General features: G+C 41.0%; 1 protein-coding gene across 1 annotated transcript in view; it reads right to left on the bottom strand.

The window, feature by feature from the left end:
* The window catches only part of Tmc1 (transmembrane channel like 1), a 175,569-nt gene that overhangs the window by 41,323 nt on the left and 110,197 nt on the right, over nucleotides 1–24,049 (bottom strand). The window contains exons 8-9 of the mRNA XM_055614177.1: nucleotides 20,631–20,737; nucleotides 17,723–17,821 (exon numbers count right to left, since the gene is read on the bottom strand). Coding sequence (XP_055470152.1) covers nucleotides 17,723–17,821; nucleotides 20,631–20,737 — 206 coding nt within the window. The remainder of the gene's footprint in view (nucleotides 1–17,722; nucleotides 17,822–20,630; nucleotides 20,738–24,049) is intronic.

The raw sequence follows: 24,049 nt of genomic DNA, 5'->3' as shown, positions 1-24,049 counted from the left end.
TATTGATTGACATTTTCCTGATTTAGCTGAAATTTGGTGACTTCTAAACAGACAAAATTTTAACCAAGTATTGCCTTGCTCCACTGTTGAGCTATTGCTGTAAAATGTCCATTGAGTTAAACATCAAAACAAACTTCACAGTACCACTTAAAGAACTTGTATAACGTACATGTAAGGGAGTTCTAGAATGTGCCTCCTTAAAATCTTGCACTTGAGTGTCCATTTCCTGTCACTACAGCCATAATTAAATCTGTTAAAAATAAACAGGCCAGATGATATTGGAACCTATGAGCTTCCTTTGGGAAGAATGATAGCATTCCCTCATAACAACCATGCTCATCTGTGCACTACATCTTTTCCCAGAATTATCTGCCTGGGTGAGAGTCACCATCTCCCAAAGCCACTAATAACACCCTCCTTGCACAAAGAATGCTGAAGTGTTCTCTATAGCACCTTTCTCTCTCTCACTTTCACTCTTAGTCTTTAAGCATTGTTTTATATCCACTCCCCAGTACCTGTCTGACTTCTCTCTGTGAATCACTTAAAATAATTGTTTTACTTTGTAAAATAATTGGACAATTTGGGGGTTTCTTCTTGAAATCAAGTGAGTTAATTTTGAAACTCTTTCAAAAGCCAGTTCTCTTTGTAAAGGAAGTCGGCTGTCTTTGATGTCATTTAAATCAACCCAATGGTAGGACTGTAAGACCTACCAGTGTAGGAGGAGGAAGTGGGGATAGGGCAACACAGAGAGAGAGAAAGGGAATGTGCCCTGGCTTACAAGTCCTAAAAGGAGAAAGAAAAGAAGGAACAGAGAAAGTCGATTTAAAGACTATACCTAGCTCAAACATGACGCTAATGAGATCTGAAAAACGTTTTTCAACTTCTGTTTTTAAATACTATAGGAACCAACAGAAGAAAAAATTCTTTCTCTCTCCTCTCTCTCTCTCATACACACACACTCATCTCAAATGAATTTGTAGATTTGACTGAGGCAAGAAGGGATGTAAGGGCTATAGGTTGGTGACCATCTGCTAAGCCCCCTGTACCACAGAGATCTGTGCCTTCATTCTTTATCTTAAGAAATGACACCCATCTGTGGTGGTTAAGTCTGTGGGTGAGTGGGCAAGGAAATCCCATATTAAACAGTGTTTCTGATATTAGCATTGGTGTAGGTGAACTCAGTAAAGCAAACTGCTGTTCCCCACATCAGAACACCCCATCGAATGAGAGCCTGAGTAGAATAATGGACAGAGGGGAAATGTGCATACCTGCCTTTCCTGTCATAGTGATTGAGCTGGGCCAGATCTTCTCATCACCTCCTGCCCTCAGACTGCAACTCACAACATGAGTTTCCAGGTGCTCACAGTACCTGGGCCTAATTATCTACAAGCTTTAGAGGTCTCCACCTTATAGATGAAAGATTATAGGATGTCTCAGCCTTGATGATTGTGGCTCAATTTCCTAAAATTATTACCTTCGTATATATTATATATGAGTGTATTATACATAATAGTCTATAAGTTTTATTACCTGGCAAACCCTAACCCATTCAACCAAAATTATATTTGGAGCTAAACAATGCATATAAACTTCCATTAGGAAGTAAAGTGGCTAATGTCATGTCCAATAGGACGAATGGGCAAAATGCTGAAGATGCATACATCTTTGTCCCAGGAGACTCTGACCTGGTGGGAGTTTCTGGCTCCCTCTTGCATGCTACATTGTTTCACATTCATTTAGTTGAGGTATCCCTCTTGCCTTCTTGAGCCTCCATGTTGGTTTCTTTGTGTCAGGCCAATAAGAACAGTGTCTGCTAAGTCAAGCAACTTTCTTTCCCAGGAAAGAAAGAAACAAGACATGTTACCACTCTAACAGGAAATGGTCCTTGGACGTTGTTTTTTTTTTCTGAAAAGGTTTCAGAGAGCTTCCTCTCCATATCCATAAATATTACAGACTCACGTCTTTTATAATTCATAATCACAAGACTGAGGTTATGAAGCCATCCTGAAAACAGCACGAGAAGAGAAAAGAGAGTGTCGAGAGCATCTGGCTAGGTCAGCACAAGTTACTAGAGGCAGCTGGCTCATCTAGAGCATGTCCTATTCAACATATGTTCAAAGCTGTCACTTCATAAATAGTAAGCTGTACTATAGCAGGGGAGTCTCTTCTTTGATGCTCATGTGTGTGTGGAGAAGGGAGCAGGGGGACGGAGAAGGACAGTGCTGATTATTAATAAAGCCTTCTTCTATTCGTCCATTGCTACACGTGTAGTCAAGTGTATAAATAGGCATTACTAAATTAGTTTTAATTTCAAAAGCTTTATCAAATCCACTTTAGAAGAGGAATGTCCTCCCCTGAAAGGCAGTGGGCATGCCACATTTTTCTCCCCTTCCCTTAAAGGCTTAAAACTACAGCAGCAGACATCTGGAACTGACCAAAATAGCAATGACTCCTAGGCCAGCTGCGGATGTATTCAGTTGCTCTGTTAGTGGGCTCTGATTTCCCTGTGGGAGAATTCTTCTCTCCCCCCCAACCCCCACCAAATCTGTGACAGATAAACTACAGCCAGAGCCAAGTTTCAAATCAGTTCAAAAAATTCCTTTCCAGCACTGGGCACTATGCTTGTATGTTATTGACTAAAACCAGTCTTGTTTTGAAGGCTGCAATTGCTCAAGTCCATAGTCACCCACACACCAACACAAAAAAAGAAGGCTAGAAGGTTTTAATTATCTTCTCACTAGGAATTAACCCATGTGTTTATATATTATTTACCAAGCACTATTCAGTATTTGGCAAATACAATTTAATATTTTACATGCAACTGTCAAAAGGTTAGGGTAGTTGTCTGCATCTTTTGTTTTGTTTTATTATTATTTATAATTTATTCACTTTGTATCCCAGTTGTGGCCCCCTCCCAGTCCCATCCTCCCTCCATCTTCCCCCCCATCCCTCTCCCCTAGTCCATGGAGAGGGAAGGTGATCCTCCCCTATTGTTTGACTATCAGGTCCCATCAGGAATGCCTGGATCCTCTTCCTCTGTGGGCTGGCCAGGTCACCCCATCAGGGAGAAATGATCAAGGAGCAGCAACTGAGTTCATGTCAGAGACTGTCTCTTCTCTTCTTACGAGAGGACCCACATGGAGATGAGCTCAGGTCTAGGTCCTCTCTATGCATGGTCTTTGGTTGATGCATAAGTCTCTGCATTCACTCCTAAACCCAGCTTTTTTTTTTTCATTTTTTTTTGGCTTTGTTGGTCTTCTTGTGGGGCTCCTGTCCCCTTCCAGTCCTCTTATATCCCCTTATTCCATAAGACTCCCAGTACTCTGTCCAAAGTTTGGTTGTGAGTCTCTGCATCTGCTTTGATCCCCTGCTGGTTGGAGTCTTTTAGAGGACATCTATGGTAGACTCCTTCCCATCCTGTTCTCTCTCATCTGCCACTTCCTATGTCTATCCAGTTTTCCCTGTAGAATGAGAATTAAGTATCTCCCCCAGTGTCCTCCTTGTTGTTTAGTTTCTTTAAGTCTATAGATTTAGGATATTTATCCTATATTATATGACTATATCCACTTATAAGTGAGTATATATCATGCGTGTCTTTCTTCTTCTGGGATACCTCAATCAGGATGCACTTTCCTAATTCCATCCATTTGCCTACAGATTTTATGATTTCCTTGTTTTTAATTGCTGAGTAATAGTCCATTGTGTAAATATGCCACAATTTCTGTATCCATTCTTCAGATGAGGGATATCTAGGTTGTTTCCAGATTTATTCCAAATAGAGCTGCTATAAACATACTTGAGCAAATGTGCTTGTTATATGGTTGAGCATCTTTCAGATATATACCCAGGAGTGGTAAGGCTAGGTCTTGAGATAGCAATATTTCCAGTTTTCTGAGAAAGTGCCAAATTGATTTCCAAAGTGATTGTACAAGTTTACATTCCCACCAGCAGTGGAGGAGGGTTCCCCTTTCTCCACATTCTCACCAGCATGTGTTGTCACTTGAGTTTTTGATCTTAGCCAGTCAGGCAGGTGTGAGTTGTTTTGATTTGCATGTCCCTGATGACTAAGAATGTTGAGAATTTCTTTAAGTGTTTCTCCAATATTAGGTGTTCCTCTATTGAGAATTTTCTGTTTAGCTCTGTACCCCATTTTTAAATTGGATTTTTTGTTTGTTTGTTGGTGTTTAATTTCTTGAGTCTGTATATATCCTGGATATTAGTCCTCTGTAAAATGCAGAGTTGGTGAAGGTCTTTTCCCAGTCTATAGGCTGTCGTTTTGTTCTATTGATTGTGTCTGATCTCAAAACGAACTATAGAGCAACAGTAATGAAAACAGCATGATTCTGGCATGAAAACAGACTAGAGGATCAGTGGAATAGAACTGAAGACCCAGAAATAAACCCCCACACCTATGAATACCTAATTTTTGACAAAGAAGCCAAAGTCATTCAATGGAAAAAAAAAAAAAAAGACAGCATCTTCAACAAATGGTGCAGGTCTAACTGGATGTCTACATGCAGAAAAATGTAAATAGATGCATACTTATCACCCTGCACAAAAGTAAAGTCCAAGTGGATCAAAGACCTCGACATAAAACCAGACACACTAAATCTGTTAGAAGAAAGTGGGGGAGAGCTTTGAACGCAATGGCACAGGAAACAATTTCCTAAACAGAACACCAAGAGCTCAGGCTCTAAGATCAACAATCAATAAATGGCACCTCATGAAATTGAAAAGCTTCTGTAAAGCGAAGGTTGTCTGGCATCTTACAGGCAGGGGGCAGTAAGATTTCAACAGAAGAACATGTGAAACGGTGGAGTTTCTTTTATTAACTGCACAGTATAACTCTTAAGCATTTTGCAAAAGTATTTGCATTTGCCTGAACCTACTCCTGCCTCTGTAACTGCCCCTGGCCCTGGCCTCAACTCCTTTCCCATCTCCACCTCTTCCCCTGCACCTCAAGTGCTTGCAGCACCATGTAGAGCTACTTTATGCCCACAACTAACACTAAGAGCCCACAGCCCACTGTTCATGGTATATCCCATTCTACGCATGATGATCCACAGGTGAGAAGGAGAATGAGAACATTCTAGTTCTCAAAATAGGCTCCTTTCTTCTTTCTCAGAGAACGGCATCATGCGTGTCTTTGCTAGAAACCTGGTAATTTACATCGTTGTCCCCTTTTCATCCGTAGTCTATATCCAGTAAATCACATAGCTTCTGCCTCATTTTTTTGCATTTGACAGAGATTCCTTCTCTGCACTGCTGCATTTTGAGGGTTTCTCAGCTGATTTTTAAACGTCATTATCTTATGGGATTAGGGAAATGGTTCATTCATAAAGCATCTGCCATGAAAGCATGAGAAATTGACTTGCAGTCCCCAACACTCACAAGAAAAGCTGAGTTTCAGGTTGAAATGATGGTTAAGAGCCCTTGCTGCTCTTGCAGAAACCTTAATTTGGTTCCCTGTACCCATTTCAGGCACCTCACAGCTGCCTGCACCTCCAGTTCGAGGGAACTTGATGCACTCTCTGGCTTCCATGGGCAACTGTACACACAAAGTGCGTATGCAGAGAAACAGGCAAACATATACACAGACAAAAACTTTTCTAAAGGCACACACACACACACAACTATAATCACAAGGGTCCTCACTGGGTAAATCTCTGTAAGTGTTTGTATCCTGCTTCAAGACCCTTTTGTGCATCTGCTACCTATCAGAAACAGTCAGTCTCTGAGTACATTGAAATTGTCTTCCTGGGCTCTGGCTTCTGCTGACTTCTCAAGAGCCAGTTGTTAAAGAGAAACATTCTGTCAGGGTCTTCAGGTACCTGGGGCTCCACCAGATCACAGCCCCTCATTTATTCCTCTTTTCACTCCAGTTTGCAGAGGTGCATGGCTTCTCTACTTGGTAAACTAAAATTTACTGGACTGGCTCAGCCCAAAAGTAACTCCCTCCTCTAGGGAATAAGCAAACCTCAAGGTCAACTGGCCTAACTCATGGTTCCACGTTAATAAAACCATTTGGCTATGAGTCTCAAATTGGTCCTCCAGTTAGGTCTCTATAAGCAATGGATGTGGGATTTTTATAGCTATCTGTCTCTTCTTTCCAAACAAAGTATTCAGAAATAACTACAGTTAGACAGACATCTCTCAAAACTCTAGATAATAAAATCCCAGTAAACCTGAGCATTGGATCCACATAGAAACAGCACTGCACTTTAATATGCCCAAAAAATGTATCTGATCACTTGAAGATGTAGCATTACATAACTTGGTTTTCACAACCAATTAGACCATAACCTCCCCGTGGGCAGGGAGCATGTTCACTGCCTCCGTACTCCCAGTTTCTCCCATTCAATTTGTTTGGCAATGGCTGAGTGAATAAATAAATTGCTTTTAGTGATCATTAGCATCCGTCCATCAGATTAATCATCTTTAGATTGCCACCTAAATCATTCCTTTCTAGACACCTGCTCTCTGCTTATTCTTTTTAATAAATCACAGATATCATTCAACACAGTAACAGTGACAAGTATAACCTTATGCTCAAATTTCATGAGTTAAAACATCCATAAGTATCTGGAGACACTAACTACAAAAAAAGCTAATTTGTCTCTACCATCTAAAACTTATATCTAAAAAAATATTGAGACAGTTTCAATGCTGGATACACTATTGCATAGTTTCTTTCCACCAGCTTGGAAAGTAACTTAGAGACAGGGGTTTGCTCATACATGTACAAGATGTACAAGGTACTGGGTTTGTTCTTTAGACGCACACACATGCACACATACACATGAATACAAAGTCAGAAACGCACACAAACACAGACACGGTGCTTTTCCTTTGTTCTGAAAATTGGAGGTTGAAAAGATTATATTAAGAAGTCTTCAGAGTAAGATGATCAGTCCTCACTTAGAAAGACAAATGGTATGGACGTTGGAAGTAGGACAGGAGCCTACCACAGGGGGCCTCTGAAGGACTCTACCTAGCAGTGTATCAAAGCAGATGCTGAGACTCATAACCAAACCTTGGGCAGAGTGCAGAGAATCATATGAAAGAAGGGGGAGTTAGTATGACCTGGAGAGGACAGGAGCTCCACAAGGACCAAATATATCTGGGCACAGGGGTCTTTTATGAGACTGATTCTCCAACCAAGGACCATGCATGGATATAACCTAGAACCCCTGCTCAGATGTAGCCCATGGTAGCCTAGTATCCAAGTGGGTATCCTAGTAAGGGGAACAGGGACTTTCTCTGACATAAACTCAGTGGCTGGCTCTTTGACCTCCCCATGAGGGAGGAGCAGCCTTACTAGGTCATAGAGGAGGACAATGCAGCCAGTCCTGAAGATACCTGATAAGCTAGGGTCAGATGGAAGGGGAGGAGGACCTCCCCTGTCAGTGGACTTGGAGAGGGGTAGGGGGAAGATGAGGGAGGGAGGCTGGGATTAGGAGGGAATGAGGGAGCGGGCTACAGCTGGGATACAAAGTTAGTAAACTGTAACTAATATTAAAAAATAAAAATTTATTTAAAAAAAAAGAAGTTGTCTTGCTGTAGGCTGGGTTTCGTGGCGCACGTATGTAATCCCAGCACTCTGGGAGGCGGGAGGCGGAGGCAGGCAGATCGCTGTGAGTTCCAGGCCAGCCTGGTCTACAAAACGAGTCCAGGACAGCCAAGGCTACACTGAGAAACACTGTCTTGAAAAACCAAAATTAAAATACAAAATAAAAATTTGGGCTGGAGAGATGGCTCAGAGGTTAAGAGCACTGGCTGCTCTTCCAAAGGTCCTGAGTTCAATTCCCAGCAACCACATGGTGGCTTATAACCATCTAAGATGAGATCTGATGCCCTCTTCTGGAATGCAGGTGTACATGCAGGCGGAACACTATATACATAATGAATGAATGAATGAATGAATGAATCAATGAATCAATGAATGAGTAAATAAATCGTTTAAAAAAAAAAAGAAGTCTTGTCTGCTGGGCGATGGTTGTGCTTGCCTTTAATCCTAGCCTGCCAGAGGCAGAGGCAGATAGATCTCTATGAGTTCAAGGCCAGCCTGGTCTACAGACTGAGTTCCAGGATAGCCAAGGCTCTGCTATACAGAAAAATCCTATTTCAAAAAAACAAAACAAATATCAGTTAATTGACTTCTGAACTTGGAAATATAAGTAGCTTGTGGGGTTATAATCTAAATTATTGGTGTTTAAATACCAGCTAACCCTGTCAGGTGAACTCAGCTTTTCCCACAATCCTAGACACTCATTCAAACACACTGATAGACTCCTCTCTGTATTCCTTCTATTCACCTTGCCCACCTTTAATCAGGTCAGTCCCTTGGCTTCTTGAAATCTAAGCCTGATGTTGTCCATACTCACCAATAACCTGCTTAAACTATTTTTAATTACCCTATGGAAAAAAAATATGTTCTAGATTTGACAGGAACACATGTAGTTTGACACTCTCTTATCTCTTCAGTATCTTGGGCCACTACTTTCCTCACTCTGAGCTCCATTTTCACTCAGGCCCATAAGAGGTGACCTGTCCCCACTATAGAATATTTGCTCTTGATGGTCTACATACTAGAATGCCTTGCTTTTCCCAAATCAGGACATCATGTTCACTCTTCAAAGTGCAATTCAAGGGTTATTTTCTCAGAAATAGATTCTCTTTCCACTAATATCTTCCCCTTAGCCATGTCAGTTTCCCCAGGATAGTTCCCCTAATCATCTAGGCTTCTTTCAGAACAATTGAGATAGTTGCTGTTACAGTTTTGGGATTATTTGACTACTCTGCTAAATTTTTATATTCCGTAGGACAGTGGCTTGGGTTGGACTTTGGTCAACTTTGCTTAATGCCTGTCACCTGAAAAATGAGTATCAAATGTTTGCTGAATGAATGGAAAGGGTACTCATTTCTGTAAAAACACCCATCCCGCAAAGAGTGCTGTTTTCATGATATAAGTACAGCAAGCACCAGCCTCCAAAGCCATCACAAATATTTCCAGCAGGAAGCCTCATCTTTGTCTAGCTAGGTGTGGCTTGACTGCAGTGATGGAATCTGTAATTTGTTGCTAAAGCAAAAGAATCTATGATAGGATATGACATCTCTCGACTCTACAAGTACAGATGTTGTGGAATTTTTTTAAAAAGCGTTGGCCTATGTAAATGTTTATTTTTAGCCCTGTAATTATTGCGGTGATATTATTTGACTGACTATCACAAATAATAAGACATAGACACCTGATTTTATAATTGTCTTATTTATCTTGGGCCATATCTACTTATGCTACCTGAATAACCTCACCATTCATTTCCCAACCCCCATTCAATGTCATCCACCTTAACCATCTTTATCTGGCCAACCTTTATTCATAATCTTATAAGTACTTGCTTATTTTTGGTGTTTTTTTTCCCATCCACGCAGTCCTTGGAGTCCTTTTTCACTGCCCGCATCGTTTCTTCTCCATGCTAACCCATCATGGAGTCCTCCTTCTACCTCCCTTCCCATTTGTCTCTCTCTCATGATTCTCCTGTCCCCAAAAGCCCAGGAACCTTAGCCATGCCTACCCCACTCTGCTCTGCCCAGGTACAGTCCATTTAATCAACCAATCAGGTATGCCTTAGGCAGGTTTACACAACAAGGATAAGTATATCCAGGGAGTAACCCAGATCTTGAGGGCCAGCATCAGAACAACCCCCAGCATGCAGGACAACATGAAATCTAACAGCAGACTGAAGGCTCTCTCTCACAAGTTACACAGACTTTAATGAAGTCTTAGAGTAGCAGGATAAAAAAGTGATGAACCAAGAGAAAAACTTAGATTGTAAAATGGAGTGTGAGTTGTCTCTTCCTTTAATAACCCTCTAGGAGCCTATTGAGAAAATTACACAGGGTATTGAGGAAGTAAAGCGAACATGTTAGCCAAGGGTGAACAGTCCTTAGATACTGCTACTCCTTGGCCATGTGTCCAGACAATATTCTTTCCTGCCTATGAAGGCTACAAAAATGTCACTCACAGATGAGTGGATGTTCACCCCTTCTAGTCACAGGATATCTCACCCAGATTTCTGTGCAGAAAGGGAAATTGTACAAGTTTGTTTTTATTCCCAAGAAGCTTAGCCAGCTGTTTGGGTGACATGTTTGGGTCATGTCACCAAGGGAGGATTATGCAGGAGGTGGGTGTCTGTTGACCTAGCTCTGGACTAAGCTCAAACAATGGTGTGGCAAAGAATTCATACTGCCTGTATTTTAAACTTGTTGAAGTCTAATGATGGAGATACTAAGCTAAGATCCAAACTGAAGGAGGTAACTCACTTCCAAGCCAGCAGATAGATATCTTGGGAGTAGGTATGCCGCTTAGGTCTCCTTCTGGAGACATCCTCCATCTTTTGTACTTTAGGTCCACCAGAACACATCATGATGCTTCATACTGAGGCAACATATAATGCATAGTGCCATTTATTAACTGAACATATGAGGCATATATGATAGAACCATGTTATCTTGGATGTGGTGGTTTGAATAGGAATGGTTCCAATGGATTCATATGTTTGCATGCTTGGCCATAGGGAGTGGCACTAATAGGAAGAATGGTCTTGTTGGAGTAGGTGTAGCATTGATGGAAAAAGTATGTCACTGTGGAGGCAGGTTGGAGGTCATATACCGTCAAGCTACGTCAAAGCTGTGTACTGTGGTACACAGTCTCCTACTGCCTTCCAGTCGAGACATAGAACTCTCAGCTCCTTATCCAGCTCCATATCTGCCTGCATTCTGCCATGTTTCCTACCACAATCATAAGGGACTAAACCTCTGACACTGTAAGCCAGCCCTAATGAAATGTTTTTCTTTGTAAGAGTCTGCCTTGGTCATAGTACCTATTCACAGCAATGGAAACCCTAACTGAGAGAGTGGACAAATAGTGATTTCCCCTCTAGTTTCAGACTCCCCTAAATAGTCTTTCCTTTTCAGTTTCCTTTGTGAGTATCAGACCTGACACGATTTATGGATGCTCCACTTGTCTATCTCCTGCTTCTTTCTCCTTTATTCACTGTAAAAGTTTTCCTTTAAATGTTGAGCCTTCTCATGTAATAAAGTTTTGTTTCCTATTTCTTAAGAAACTAAAGCCATTCACTTTTTTAAAATGACTTCCCTGAAAATAAAGATGCATTTGAATTACTGAAACACTTTTAAAATAGAAGCTATATTATTCTGTTTAGAAGACACAAAAATCTCTCTGAGTGTGTTCAATGCACTAAAAGAAGACACTGACATGAGCTGCATTCCAGAGTAATCAGTGTTACTCTGGAGGATTGTTTAAAAGAGCTGTTAACAAGAAAACCCCTGTCTTGGACTGCAAACCAAGGTCCTTCAAGGACATGCTGAAAGGAGGGGATATGAAAGAACCAGGCTTGAGATGAGATGTTAAAGTAAAACAAGCAGCTTGACATGGAAGTCAACCAGAATTTAGTTAGAATTTCCATGAATCCGTTAATTTTCTGTGTTGCTTTTGGCAACTGTAAAAACATTAATAACCTCCATTTTGAAGGCTTGTTATAAAGATGAAATGTAGTCTTAGATGTAAGATTTAATGCTTATGATTGTGTTATCTCTTCTCTCCTGACCCTTCAAAGGTTTCTTCTAACTCCCATGCCTCTCTGACCAGTAGAAAACAGAAGGCAAAGTCAGCTCACTGGTTACCCATCCACACGGTACAAGGTGCCCTCGAGCTGGAAAGCTGACTGCAGTCATCTTATTCCAAGCATGTTTCTTCAATGCTGTGATGTCAGTGTCTGCTGTCAGCTTAAGCACCTTCCAAATTCCACCTGTTCCTCCGTCATTCTCCTTCCTGGGGTACTGAAACTATGTTTTTTCCTTCTTTCCCCACATCATCCTTGTGTCTTGAAGTATCCTGACACAGGGACATATTCTTTCTTACCAGGTGCTGCCATCTGCATCTTAACTGCCCTCTCCAGAGCCCATGTGTTAAAGGTCCGCAGGCCAATCCTAGTGGGAGACAGTCTCTAAGGGGAGCTCCTTGTCATGAACAATCAGAAAGAAAACTCAAGGGTATTGTCTTTTCTTCCCCTTTTTGCTTTGAGGCATGAGGTGAGCAGTTTGGTCCAAAACCCACTCCTTACCATTGTCAACTGGCACCTGTACCAGATGTACAGGGCTGCAGGTCTGTCTGACCTTGAAATAGACTCTCCAGAACAATGAAAAAAAATAAACCCTTTCTCTATATAAATTAATTATCTCCAATAAAATTAATATTCTCTTGTAATGACAAAAATGATTAACTTAAACTCCTTTTTTCTAATTCTACTAATTCCATCTGTAACATTTCCGTCTGTTTGGTTTATAGCACATATTAGATAGTTTCTCTATTTCTCACAATTTTAATAAAATAGATTTCCTTCCTGAACAGTAAGACTTAACATTTGGCACTCAGTGAAAGGATCAAAACTATTTTGCTCTGTGAATGATAATTTGTGACTTGAGGAATCATAAAACTGGAAACTCTCATGTGTGTCACATGATACTGTTCTACTACCAACTAGAGACTTTGATGAGTTGAGGAAACCACTTTAAGTAACAGAGGCAAGCTGGAATAGAAGCACCAGGATTCCCAAGTGATATTCAACAGGCTAGAAGCTACTTAGAATTTCCCTATTTCGTGCCCACTTCTTCTGACCTTCTCTACTTAGTGGATTCTTCTACCGCAAGAGGTCATTCTTGCATCTACTTGCAATGTTCTATCGATACAGAGTTAAGGGTTTTCTTTTCTTCCTTTGCCTTCAAAGAAGGGCCTAACTAAACTGACATGGAAGAAACGATCGAACCCGCGGCCTGACTGTCCATCCATCAGTCATCTCTGCCCTGGACCAGAACACACCTTTTCTTCCTCGTGCTTCTTTGGAGGCAGGAATGCAGAGCTTTCTGTTCTCCTCTGAGGAGGTAGGATGGAATTCTGGATTTACCTTATGATAAACAGAAAATACCTCTGTGAAGTCAAAACTGAGGCAAGAGAAGGAAGAAATAGGCCTTTCCATTTGAGGAGCTGATTTGGAAACTACAAGTTTACTACCAGGATAGGAAATGAGATTGAACTGCTTCCATTCCTTCCCTCTGCCATGGACACAGAATTGAACAAAGTGAATCAATTTTCTAGAAACAGTCGTGAGAATTCTACCGAAAATTAGGACAGAAACACTGGTGCTGGCCCGTAGGACATGGGTAGAGAGTTGATTAGGGCTTGCTCAGCAAAAGACCCTGAGATCACTTTTCCTCGTTTTTAGAATGCTGGGCATGGGGAGGATGACATCTATAGTAATTCCATGTAAAATGATGTTATGTTCTAAACTCCTAATAAAAACTCAGCAGCCTCTGGCAGTACACATAAAGACTAGCTTCTAGGGTTCAGAGTTGTGTTAAGAATCCCAGACCTACGAGGGTCTTTCCTGAGACTCATGCTCCAACCAAGGACCATGCGTGGAGATAACCTAGAACCCCTGCTCAGATGTAGCCCATGGCAGCTCAGTGTCCAAGTGGGTACCCTAGTAAGGGGAACAGGGACTGTCTATGACATGAACTGATTGGCCTGCTCTTTGATCACCTCCCCCTGAGGGGGGAGCAGCCTTACCAGGCCACAGAGGAAGACAATGCAGCCAGTCCTGATGTGATCTGATAGACTAGGATCAGAAGGAAGAGGAGGAAGACCTCCCCTATCAGTGGACTGGGAGAGGGGCATGGGTGGAGAAGAGGGAGGGAGGGACTGGAAGGGAGGAGGGAGGGAGCTACAGGTGGGAAACAAAGTGAATAAACTGTAATTAATAAATATATAAATAAAAAAGAAGAAAAAGAAAAGAATCCCAGTCCTGACATTTACTACCTGAAGAACTGAGGGGAAATTGCACAGCCTAGGAGTCCTTGGTTTCCCTATCCGTAAAGCAGGAATGGTAAAGTTCATCATCCCCAGAATAAGGATTGGTTATAAATAAATGATCTTCAAGTTTCTAAGTTATTACTTAGACTTTAGATCTACCGTGTTCTCTATTCATCTGTAGTTATCACTGTCTTCATAGTTATCCATACAACTGTCTCCATGGCACTCGTTCCCATTTATGTGAGGATGGAGTGAATTCTTTCTCCTGACACAAATGGAAAAACAGAATACTGCTGATATCAGTCAAATTCTTTCCCTGCCGAAGTTAAAATAAAAATCTTCAAAGAAAATAGAGCAGACAAAGCTTCTCAAACTTCAAGACCCATAAAACTAAAACATCTCATAGAGTAACAATATTAATCCTATTCAGTGAGCAGTTTGCTAATTTTATTTCCCAAGGATCCTTCAGTGAATCCTATTAGAGTCTGGCTGGATTTATTTATTTGGTTACTATAATATAGAAGACCTCATTACCTTGCCGTAACCACAAATCTAGCCTTGTCTGATGCAATAAGCTTTGCGCTGCTGTTGTTTCCTAGGTGCTACTTGTGTTCTAAGCCAAACAGCAAGACAAATACCGCATGTTCTCATTTATGTTCAATCTAATCAACCAAACACAAAGAGACAAGAAGTGGAATGAAGCTTCCAGAGCTCAGGGGAGTGATTATAATTAAAGGACACAAAGCCTTACTTGGGCAGGAGGAATATATACAAGATTTTTATATCTATGTTTACATCTATTGCAAAACATAGCAAATAACCAAGTATTGCGCACTTAAATATTAAGATAGTAAATTTTAAATGTTCTCATCACCAAAATCATTAAATATTCAAGTTCCATGATAGCTTAATTAGCTTGATCTAATCATTTTATTCTATATTATAACATTGCAGCATCACTTTGTACCACATAATATATGCAATATGCTGTCAGTATGTAATAAGAAAATGTGAATTGAAGTTACAAAGAAGCGCTACTACAATTTCAATAGAGAATACTAAAGTCAAAAAGTACAAGAATGTCAACTCTTAAAGATGCGGAGGAGTATTATCCTCATGTCCTACTGTGGAAATATTTAATATGCAATCACTCTGGACATCAATAACTTGTTGGAAAGTTAGGCAAAGGTTTACCCAGTAACTCTACTCTGACTTATCTGCATAACAGAAACAAACATGTGTCCACAAATACCATTCAAACAAATACTCACAGTAGCATCATAAAAAATAACCAAAACATTGGGGAAATGCATCACTCATCAGTGAATGGATAAACAAAGGAAATTAAAGCCAGACAATACAGTTTTCTTTCTTCTCAGTGAATTATGATGCATGTGTATCATAAGTAAATCTAAGACATAATAACTGAAAGATACCAGACTATAAATTCAAAGTATCATAAGATTGCATTTATTTAAAAAAAAAATTAGACGAGGCAAACAGAAAAAGAAATAGATGCAATAGTTGTGTCAGATTGCGAGATGAGGGCTTACTGCAGACAAGCATAGAAGAGGTCCAAAGCAGGTGATGGGAGGATTTTAAAGCTGGCTTGTTATTACTGCTGTATGCATTTAATTTAAATTATCAAATCACAATCTTATTTTGGGTGAATTGAATGGTCTACAAATTATACCACAATAAAACTATAAAGTATAAAGTCTCAAGGTTAGAACTGCCTTTCAAAGGACTTAAAACAAGGCTCTACAACTAAGCCTTTCTCCAGCAGAATTAATCATATGTGGTGGTTTGAAAGAAAATACCGCCATAGCCTCTTATGTTCGACTACTTGGTCCCAAGCTGAACTGTTCAGGAAGTATGACCTTGAAAGGGAGGTGTGTCACTGGAGGCGGGCTTCCACAAGCAGGAAGCAGAGGGCGTATACTGCTTCCTACTTGTGGGTCAGGGTGTGCGGTCTCAGCTGCTGCTCCAGCTGCCTGTTTCCATGCCTACACTAAACCATCACAGACTGTAACCCTCTGGAGATGCAAGCCCAGTTAGATCCTTTCTTATATAAGTGACCTCAGTCATAGTATCTTACCACAGTACTAGAAGAGTAACTGCGACACTACACCTGAACAGAACTCCCCAGGACCCTCATTCTGTTGTTATTTTTGTTTCCATTGTGCTAATATGCTGCCCAGCATATCATGTACTAGTTGCCTATCTATCTTCCTCCTATTAACATGTCGCATTTAGTTTTGTAAGGCCAATGCATGTTTATATTCCGTGAATAAATGCTTATTTAAATGAAATGTCCAACTAGGATTCAAAATGGCAGACTTACTAATGATCCTATGTTTCACGCTTCCTTAGTAGCTCGCTGTGTCCTCTTAGAAACTAGAACTCTGTCTTAAAATGTGTGTTCTGGTACTGGCCATATAAATTTATTTCTGTTGTTTTCATCACATGGCTTTAAAACAAAATCTTCCTGTCAGTCAGGATTTCTGTTCAGTGAGATTCCTAAGACTAAATGTCATCTGATTCGTATGTTTGAGAAAAATAATATAGAAACAGTCAAACTATGGTGGCAGAAAGCAGGGTTCATGAGAGCTATATTAAGAGCTGAAGAGACTAGGAAATAGCCATTTTCCCATCTCAACAAACTCAAAATTTAGAAACCAAATATCTATGAATACAGGTATGGATTATGAAGAGAAAATCTAGGTTTTTAAATCCTTATCATTTCCAATATGCAAAATTTGGTTCTTCAAACAACAAAAAATTGATTGAATAATCCTTTTCCTAAATTCTTCCTTGAATCTTTACCTACTTGCATGCTTCCAAACATCTCTGATCTGGTTAGTGTTTTTTTTAAAGAATTCATAGAATTGCATCATCACAGATTTAAATCATACCCAAAAATGATATTTCAATGGGCAGGAATAAATCTGTGCCATAGTAATTAAATGTTCTAAGTTGTTTTCTGTTGCTGTGATAAAACACTAATCAAAATTAGCTTGGGGAGAAAAAGATTTAATTCAACTGACATGTTTTAGTTCATCAACATGAGATGCCAGGGCATAACTCAAGGCAAGAACCTAGAGACAAGAACTAAAACATGCGGAAATTAATGGAGGAATGCTGCCTACCCAGGAATGACACCACCCACAGTGGGCTAAGCCCTCCCCTGTCAATCATAAATCAAGAAAATGCCCCATAGACTTCATTATAGGCTAATCTGATAGAACCAGTTCTTGAGTTCAGGCTCCCTCTTCCCAGGTCCACTAAGTTCACCCCTGAAGCAAACGATGGTGTTAAATAAAACTAATTTCAGTGCTAAACAGAATACTATTTACTTTAGTAAGTTAGTACTTTTTTATAATTACTTAGAATTTGATATTTCTCAGTATATAAATGTTTAACTTTTTTTAGTAGTGACTATTAAGTAATTTTGTGTACGAATCTTGTATAAAATTGTGAAGGGGTTAATAAGAAGTAGAAAAATGAGTTTCCCAAGAATCCCATAAGATTTTTCAAAAAGCACATTTGCAAAAATATTTTCTTATTCTTTTCCAAAGAGAAAAGAAAACCTGATTTAATTCTTTGGGATGTGAGTTCATCTTTAGTACGTAGTCAATATTCCTACTTACTCCTTATTTATTATTTATTCCTTATTTATACGCACTTTGACACATACAGTCTTTTATAAGCGAGAGGCAGGGGCATCATTCTTAAAACACTCTACCAGCCCTGTGAGGGGGTCTAGTGCTTTAGAATAATAGCAACAGGGAAAAGCTGTTCCCCTACAGACAGTTATGTGGGAAAACTTACGTTGAAGTCGTACAACACGCCAAAGTTGGCTGCAGATGCCTCTTCCGCTCTTGGGACTGTTTTCCTAGGTACGCTGCCATATGGTAAACCCCAGAGGTACTAGACAAAGCAAAAAGAGCAGTTAACAAAATCTGAGCCCCACATGTGATCATAAATGGTTTCGTTTACAAACACTTGGGACAGTTTTTCATTCGGACTCTGTGGGTCTCCATGTGGGGTCTCGTTTTCTGGGAATCCAATAAGTCCGGAATTAAGAACAAAGAATGTAAGGATCCCGAGTACACCGGGTGAAGAGCAAGCAGGCCAACTACAGTCCCCCCGCCCCCGGGAGGTTTGCTGAGAAGCCCTTCCGCTCACTCCCACCATGACAGTAACCATACTTAGAAGAGGAGAGGTATCTTCGGGAACAACATACTGTTTATCAAAATGGCACTGCACAGTTTCATATGAGAGCTCCCCATAGGAGAGGAAATGGAAGGAGGATTCATGGGAAAGGACTGAAGCTTCAGGAGAACCAGCCATGTAATCCATCCGAATGCGTTCTAGTTCTACAGGAAGCAAACGCTCACATCCTAATGAGCGCAGCATCTGCGACATCTTCAGTTCAGGGTTTCTGCCCTGAATCCGTGCTACAGGCTAAGGAGAAAAGCAGTGTAGTGGGGAACAGCACCCGGGAGCACTGCACTAGGAATTAGGCAAGAATAGGCTCATAGGGAGGACGCATAGAGCATCCTCCAGCACCCTCAGTTTGCCAAGCAAAAGCTTCTTCGTGGGTGAAATGAACTGTCTCCCCCTGAGGAAGATGGTGAGCACAGTCTAAAGCTCGAGTGCAGAAGGGAACCAGCCAGAAGCTAGGAATTACTCCTTCCTGATTCCTTCTGTACAAGTGGACATGATCTGACACCTCAGCCCTTTGGCTACTTTGGCTTCTTGGTCTGAACACAATGAATTGCCTTCTCCACACAAAGCTTCACTCCAAAGTTGGAGGGCCCAGAGAAAGAAGGTAATTGAGGTATTGGGTTTGCGGGGAGACCGCTTAAGTCTGGGACAAAAGGGCTCATCCCTCAAAACAATGCAAGGTGGGGCTGCTGGGAAAAGGCAACTCTAAAACATGACCACGTGGTTGGGAGATGCCACACTCTGGCATCTGGTGTTTCTGCTAACTCACAGAGGGCTCATCCTCTTTTGTTCCTATTCAGAAGTTAGAAAGCATTGCTCAGGAAACAGAATGTCCTTTAGTATCTAACACACACCGGTGAACAGGTATCCATAGGCAGGACACTCCCAGCTCACTCTGCCAGGGCAGAGTGCTTTACATAGTCTTGTGGAGATCAAAGGAATTAACAACAGCCTTTCATTTCCTTTGCGCAGAGCTAGCACAGCACGTGAGTAAAAGATTCCAGGCTCTACCTTCCTCTGAGGCTAAGGAGAGTAACAGTAGGCAGTGGAGGGTAGAGTTTCAGGTATCCTTAGGTAGAGAAGCAAAGAAAAAGTCTGGCTTCATTTGAAATGGGTGAGATACGCACATTTGGCTACACTGCCTGAAACTTAACTTGAGAGAATCTATTCCCACTGTCGTCTAAGCCAAACAGACTTAGACAGTCCCCAGAATTGTCATAGGATTTATAGAACTAGTTGACTAAAAAGCAAAATCTGGGTAAGAAAAGAAACTGAGGTCCTAAACCCAGACCAAGTTACCAAAAATAACTTAGCAATAACTTAGCAATTGTCACTAAGTTACCTAACGCCTAATACAGGTGTGTTTGGGATATTTCAAATGGGGATATGTCAAACCTCCTCTACAATGTGCGTCATGAACTTGTGAAACTCAGACTATGGAACTGAAGGTACTTCGCTCTTCGCACCTTGGGAAGCCTTAGTCTCTTTATGGCTGGAAGGCAGTCTTATTCTACTGACAAGGCAGCTCATTACAAATGCAGGGGAACTCACTGATTTTAAACTGGGTGGATAGAATGTCATTCAAACACCCAGTTTAGGCCATTGGCGATCTTGTATTAAACAAACTGGTTTTAAAATACTGGTCCCAGAACAGGTCCTTTGTAGGTTAAACAAACTCTCACCCAGCTTTTGTAGAATAAACACCCAAAGAAGTCTGAAGCCTGCAAGCACACTGGTGGTTTGGCCTCCACTCATTGTCCCTTATACCAGCTCAGGGTTTTGTCTCTGCTTCACTCTGAGCCTCTACTTTTCTGACTTTGATCCTAATACACTCCATGGCCACCGACTCCACAAACTATGTATGATATGACTATGTTGATACGAAACTTTATTGTATGAAAATGATGCTAGTATGTGTCCCTCCAATTAAAAAAAAGAGAGAGAGAGACAGGGAGGAGATGAGGGAAGGAGGATGGGATTGGGAGGGAATGAGGGAGGGACCTATGGCTGGGATACAAAGTAAATAACCTGTGATTAACATTAAAAAAGTAAAAATTAATTTAAAAAAAAAAGAAAGTAGTACTGCTAGCAAGAAAAAAATAGAAAAAAAAGAGCTAGAGCTTTCAGCTGTGTAAAGAACAAACTTAAAAGAAAATTAAATACTGAATGGGTATCTAAGTCTCCCGCTGACCAATAGTGCTAAGCATTGGAATGCAAACCCAGTATGATTCTGATTAAAGCCAGGGCTCTTCCCACACAAAGCTCACACTTACACAAGCACAGCATGCTGTACGTAATTCCATGAGGGTCATATGCCCTCAGAACAAGGATCAGGACCTTTGGTTCTGAGTAATATTTTGAAGGTTAAGCTGATTGTGAATCCTACCTCTTAAGAAATGATCATAGTTAGTCACTCTAAGAGAGAAAGACTGGTGAATGGGGATGGGGAGGTGGCAATCACTTAAGACTTTGTTTCAGTATCCCTCACAAGCTAGAGGCCAGACCTTACCTCTGGTAACATGATGAGGCTAAATGTCAGGATAAAGAGAACCATGTTAACGCCATACATCCACCTCAGGAACAAGAAGTATGAGGCTACTGATGAACCAAACTGACCTATTTAAAAAAAAAAAAAAAAATTAAAGGTTGAAGGAAAGTCAAAACAACAACAACGAAAAACTTATCCTTATCCTAGTGGCCCTCAAAAGCAAACATGCACAGAACTGGACAGATGGTTCAGCAATAAAGAATACTTAATGCTCAACCAGAGGATGAGGAACTCAGCTCCCAGCACCAGCATCAGGCAACTCACAATTGCCTGTAATGCAGGCTCCATGGACTCAGATACCCTCTTCTGGCCAGCCTGCACACATATGCCCACCAACCCCAACGCGCACACACATAAAATTTAAAAAACTGGAAGTACATCTGCAAACTGACACATCGGACTATTTCACACTGGCGATCGCTCTTCTTCTTTCTCAGGAGAGGATGTTTCAATGGCATGGCAGCACCTCGTGGGACGCAGAATGAAGGAGCTTTGCGGAATGTCACTGTAAAATGGAACCCATGCCTGCAGAGTCTGTCTGAGAGAGTGTTCCTTTTAGCGTTGAAGCTATAAGCACCACACACAGCATGCGCTTTAGTCCTTAGGTTGAGCAGATAAATGGAAAGCAGTAAATAGCTCTACAGCCAGCCTGCTGTTGGGGACAACCATCGTGACTGCAGTGTCCTTTTTCTTGGACAAATAATAAACATACCAAACACACTCTTTTCAGAAAAAAAAAAAAAACTTTAACTTCATGGATGGTTCTAAAACCATATGTTGCTGTTCCTTGTTGCTACTGGCATTTTACAGGGACAGTGCAGATGCTGAGAGCCGTACCGCACATCTTAAGTATTGCCCGGCAGAATTTTTCTTCAATACAGAACATAATCTGACAGGCGGTGTGGCTGCTTTGAGGACTGATGTTTCAGTGAGGTAAAGGAACAGCAAATGCACTACATGTATTCAAATACATGTGAAGACTATATAAGGAGTGTGTGAGTGAGAATGATAACCAAACAGGTCCTACAAGGAGAGAATGGAGAGGGAATTATTGTTTTAGATCAGCTTTGGAGGAAGATGTTAGAGAAGATGTGGTTGGAGCAGGCACTGGAGGCAGCAGCATGCCAAGCTAAGGGAAGAGCCTCTGGAGCAGAGTTAAGAACATGGACAAAGATCTTGAGACAGGCAAGAGCTTCGGACAGCCAAATAAAACGAAAGCCTGTGTGACTGGAGTCTAATGGAAGAGAGAAATGGTGGAAGATGCAGTTGAAAGGAGTCCAAAGCACATTAGGTAAGGGTGTCCTAAAGCAATACCTTACACTATGTACAAAGTGATCAAAGGTACCAGCCAGGCGTTAGGTAGTGGGGCTGCAGTTCAGACACATGCCTTTTCAAAATCCTATTTGAGCTTTAGGGGACACAACAGACAGCAGCAGGCAAGAGACTGTCAGCTCACACCTGCTCTGGCAAAAAGCAGAAATATCCCAGATTCTCACTGAGACGAAAATAAATGCATAAACAGAAAACATTTTAAAGCTGAGATTAGTGAGGAAAAAAAAAAAAAAAAAAAAGAAGAAGAAGGAGTAAGAGTTCCAGGCTGGAGACTTGGCTCAGTGGTTAAGAACACTCATTGGCTACTCTTCAAAACAAGCCCAGTTTGGTTGCTCACAAACCATCTGTAATTCTAGTTCCAGAGAATCTAATTCTACCTTTTTCTGACCTCCTTGGGTATCAGGCAGACATGTAGTGCACAGACATGCGCAGAGACAAACCATTCACACACACAAAATTAAAAAAAAAAAAAAAAAGCATAGGAACTCTAAAACTCAGAATGAGATGTAGTAGGATATAGAAAAGCCCAGGTTTCTTTGGTGATCGCTTCACTAGATTTTCATTCCCTCAGTCTTACGGATTACCACTTTTGGTCATCCAAAGCACATCAGCGTAGAGACTCAGAAACCCCGCACGGTCCGTCTGAGCCATAGTTCTTTTGGTCCCAGAAGGACCAAAGTTCTTCTTTAGCCCTCTGCCTTTGAAACTTTCCTTTTAGGGAAGCCTTCCTACAGGTAAGAGTAGGCTCCAACAGAGCAAATCCCAGCCTCTGCTTGCTAAGGTGAGGCTGACCTCACACCTCGCCCATACTGCCTCTCATTCTGAAGCTTGGTCTGTTCTCTGGTTACCATTTCTTTTATTCCCACAATACAGGAGCAGGTTTTTGTTGTTTTTGCTTAGAGGTCAACTTGTAAATGAATGTTAAGGAAGGAATCAATGATTTTGATGTCAAGAATTTGTGCTCACAACCCTAAAGCAGACCTGACCTTCCTGGGACATCTGATCGTCTACTTGGCTCCCAGTGATTTCGTACCATGGCACAGCTCTTATCTCTGTTCTCTGGTAACAACTATCTGTGGCCACTCAGTTAGGCTCACTAATCATGTTTTATTGAAGCAGTCTTCACTTACTGGAGAAGTACAAGCAACTGCCTCTAAGATGGCTCGGGTCAGGCTTTCTGTGCAAACACATGGGAGAGCCCCTGGTGTAGCCACTGAGCATTCAGCATGGAGTCTCCCTTCCTCCCTTCCATCTTTCCTTCCTCCCTCACTCTTTTTCTCTTTTTCTTTCCTCCTTCCTTCCTCCCTTTCTCTTTTCATTGCTTTCTTTTTCTTCTTCCCATCTGTCCTTCCATGCTCCCTCCCAGCCTGCTTGTTCTTATTCAGCTTTTCTCATCTTGTTATCACCATGGCCCTCACTTTCAGTGCTCATATACAACCACAGGCAAATAAGCGACTTGGGAGTAGATTTTAAAACACTTAAAAGCAAAAGCAAAATTCATATTTGAGAAAGTATCCTCTCTCCCCAACACACACACACTTCTACATAATGAATAAAACATGTTTTTAAGACTAAAGCATCCAAACTGAAACTTGGGCTCTTTGAAATCAGTTCCACAACTCTTTTATTTGAAAGTGAACTCTACAAAATCTGAAGTATAAAGAAAATGAACTTCAGTAATACTGACTCCATCAAACCTAGGATGAGTTCAGAAAAGACTCGGACATGGTCGGAGGGACTGCGGTATCCAGAGACAGGTTCCATCCATAGTTGACCCACAATGGGTGAAGTGAAATAGCAAGGCAAAGGTACTGTAGCTGATACAGTGGAGCGATTGGTAACATCCACGTGCCAGGGTACATTTTTCTTTCTCAATACAAAAAGGGGAAAATAATCTCTCTATAGAGCCATTTATGCTAGCTCCTATATAATAGTGGAGATTGCTGACATTTCCTAAAAAATAAAATATTTATACCATGTAGCCAAAAGGGTGTAAATGAAAAATTGTCATTTCCATCAGGATGATGATTAGAGCTTGCATCTCTCAA

Source organism: Psammomys obesus, unplaced genomic scaffold, assembly GCF_907164565.1.
Source record: "Psammomys obesus unplaced genomic scaffold, mPsaObe1.curated_primary_1811, whole genome shotgun sequence".
Taxonomy (NCBI): domain Eukaryota; kingdom Metazoa; phylum Chordata; class Mammalia; order Rodentia; family Muridae; genus Psammomys; species Psammomys obesus.
Note: the sequence above shows the minus strand (reverse complement) of the source record. Positions and strands in the feature narration are given on the sequence as shown.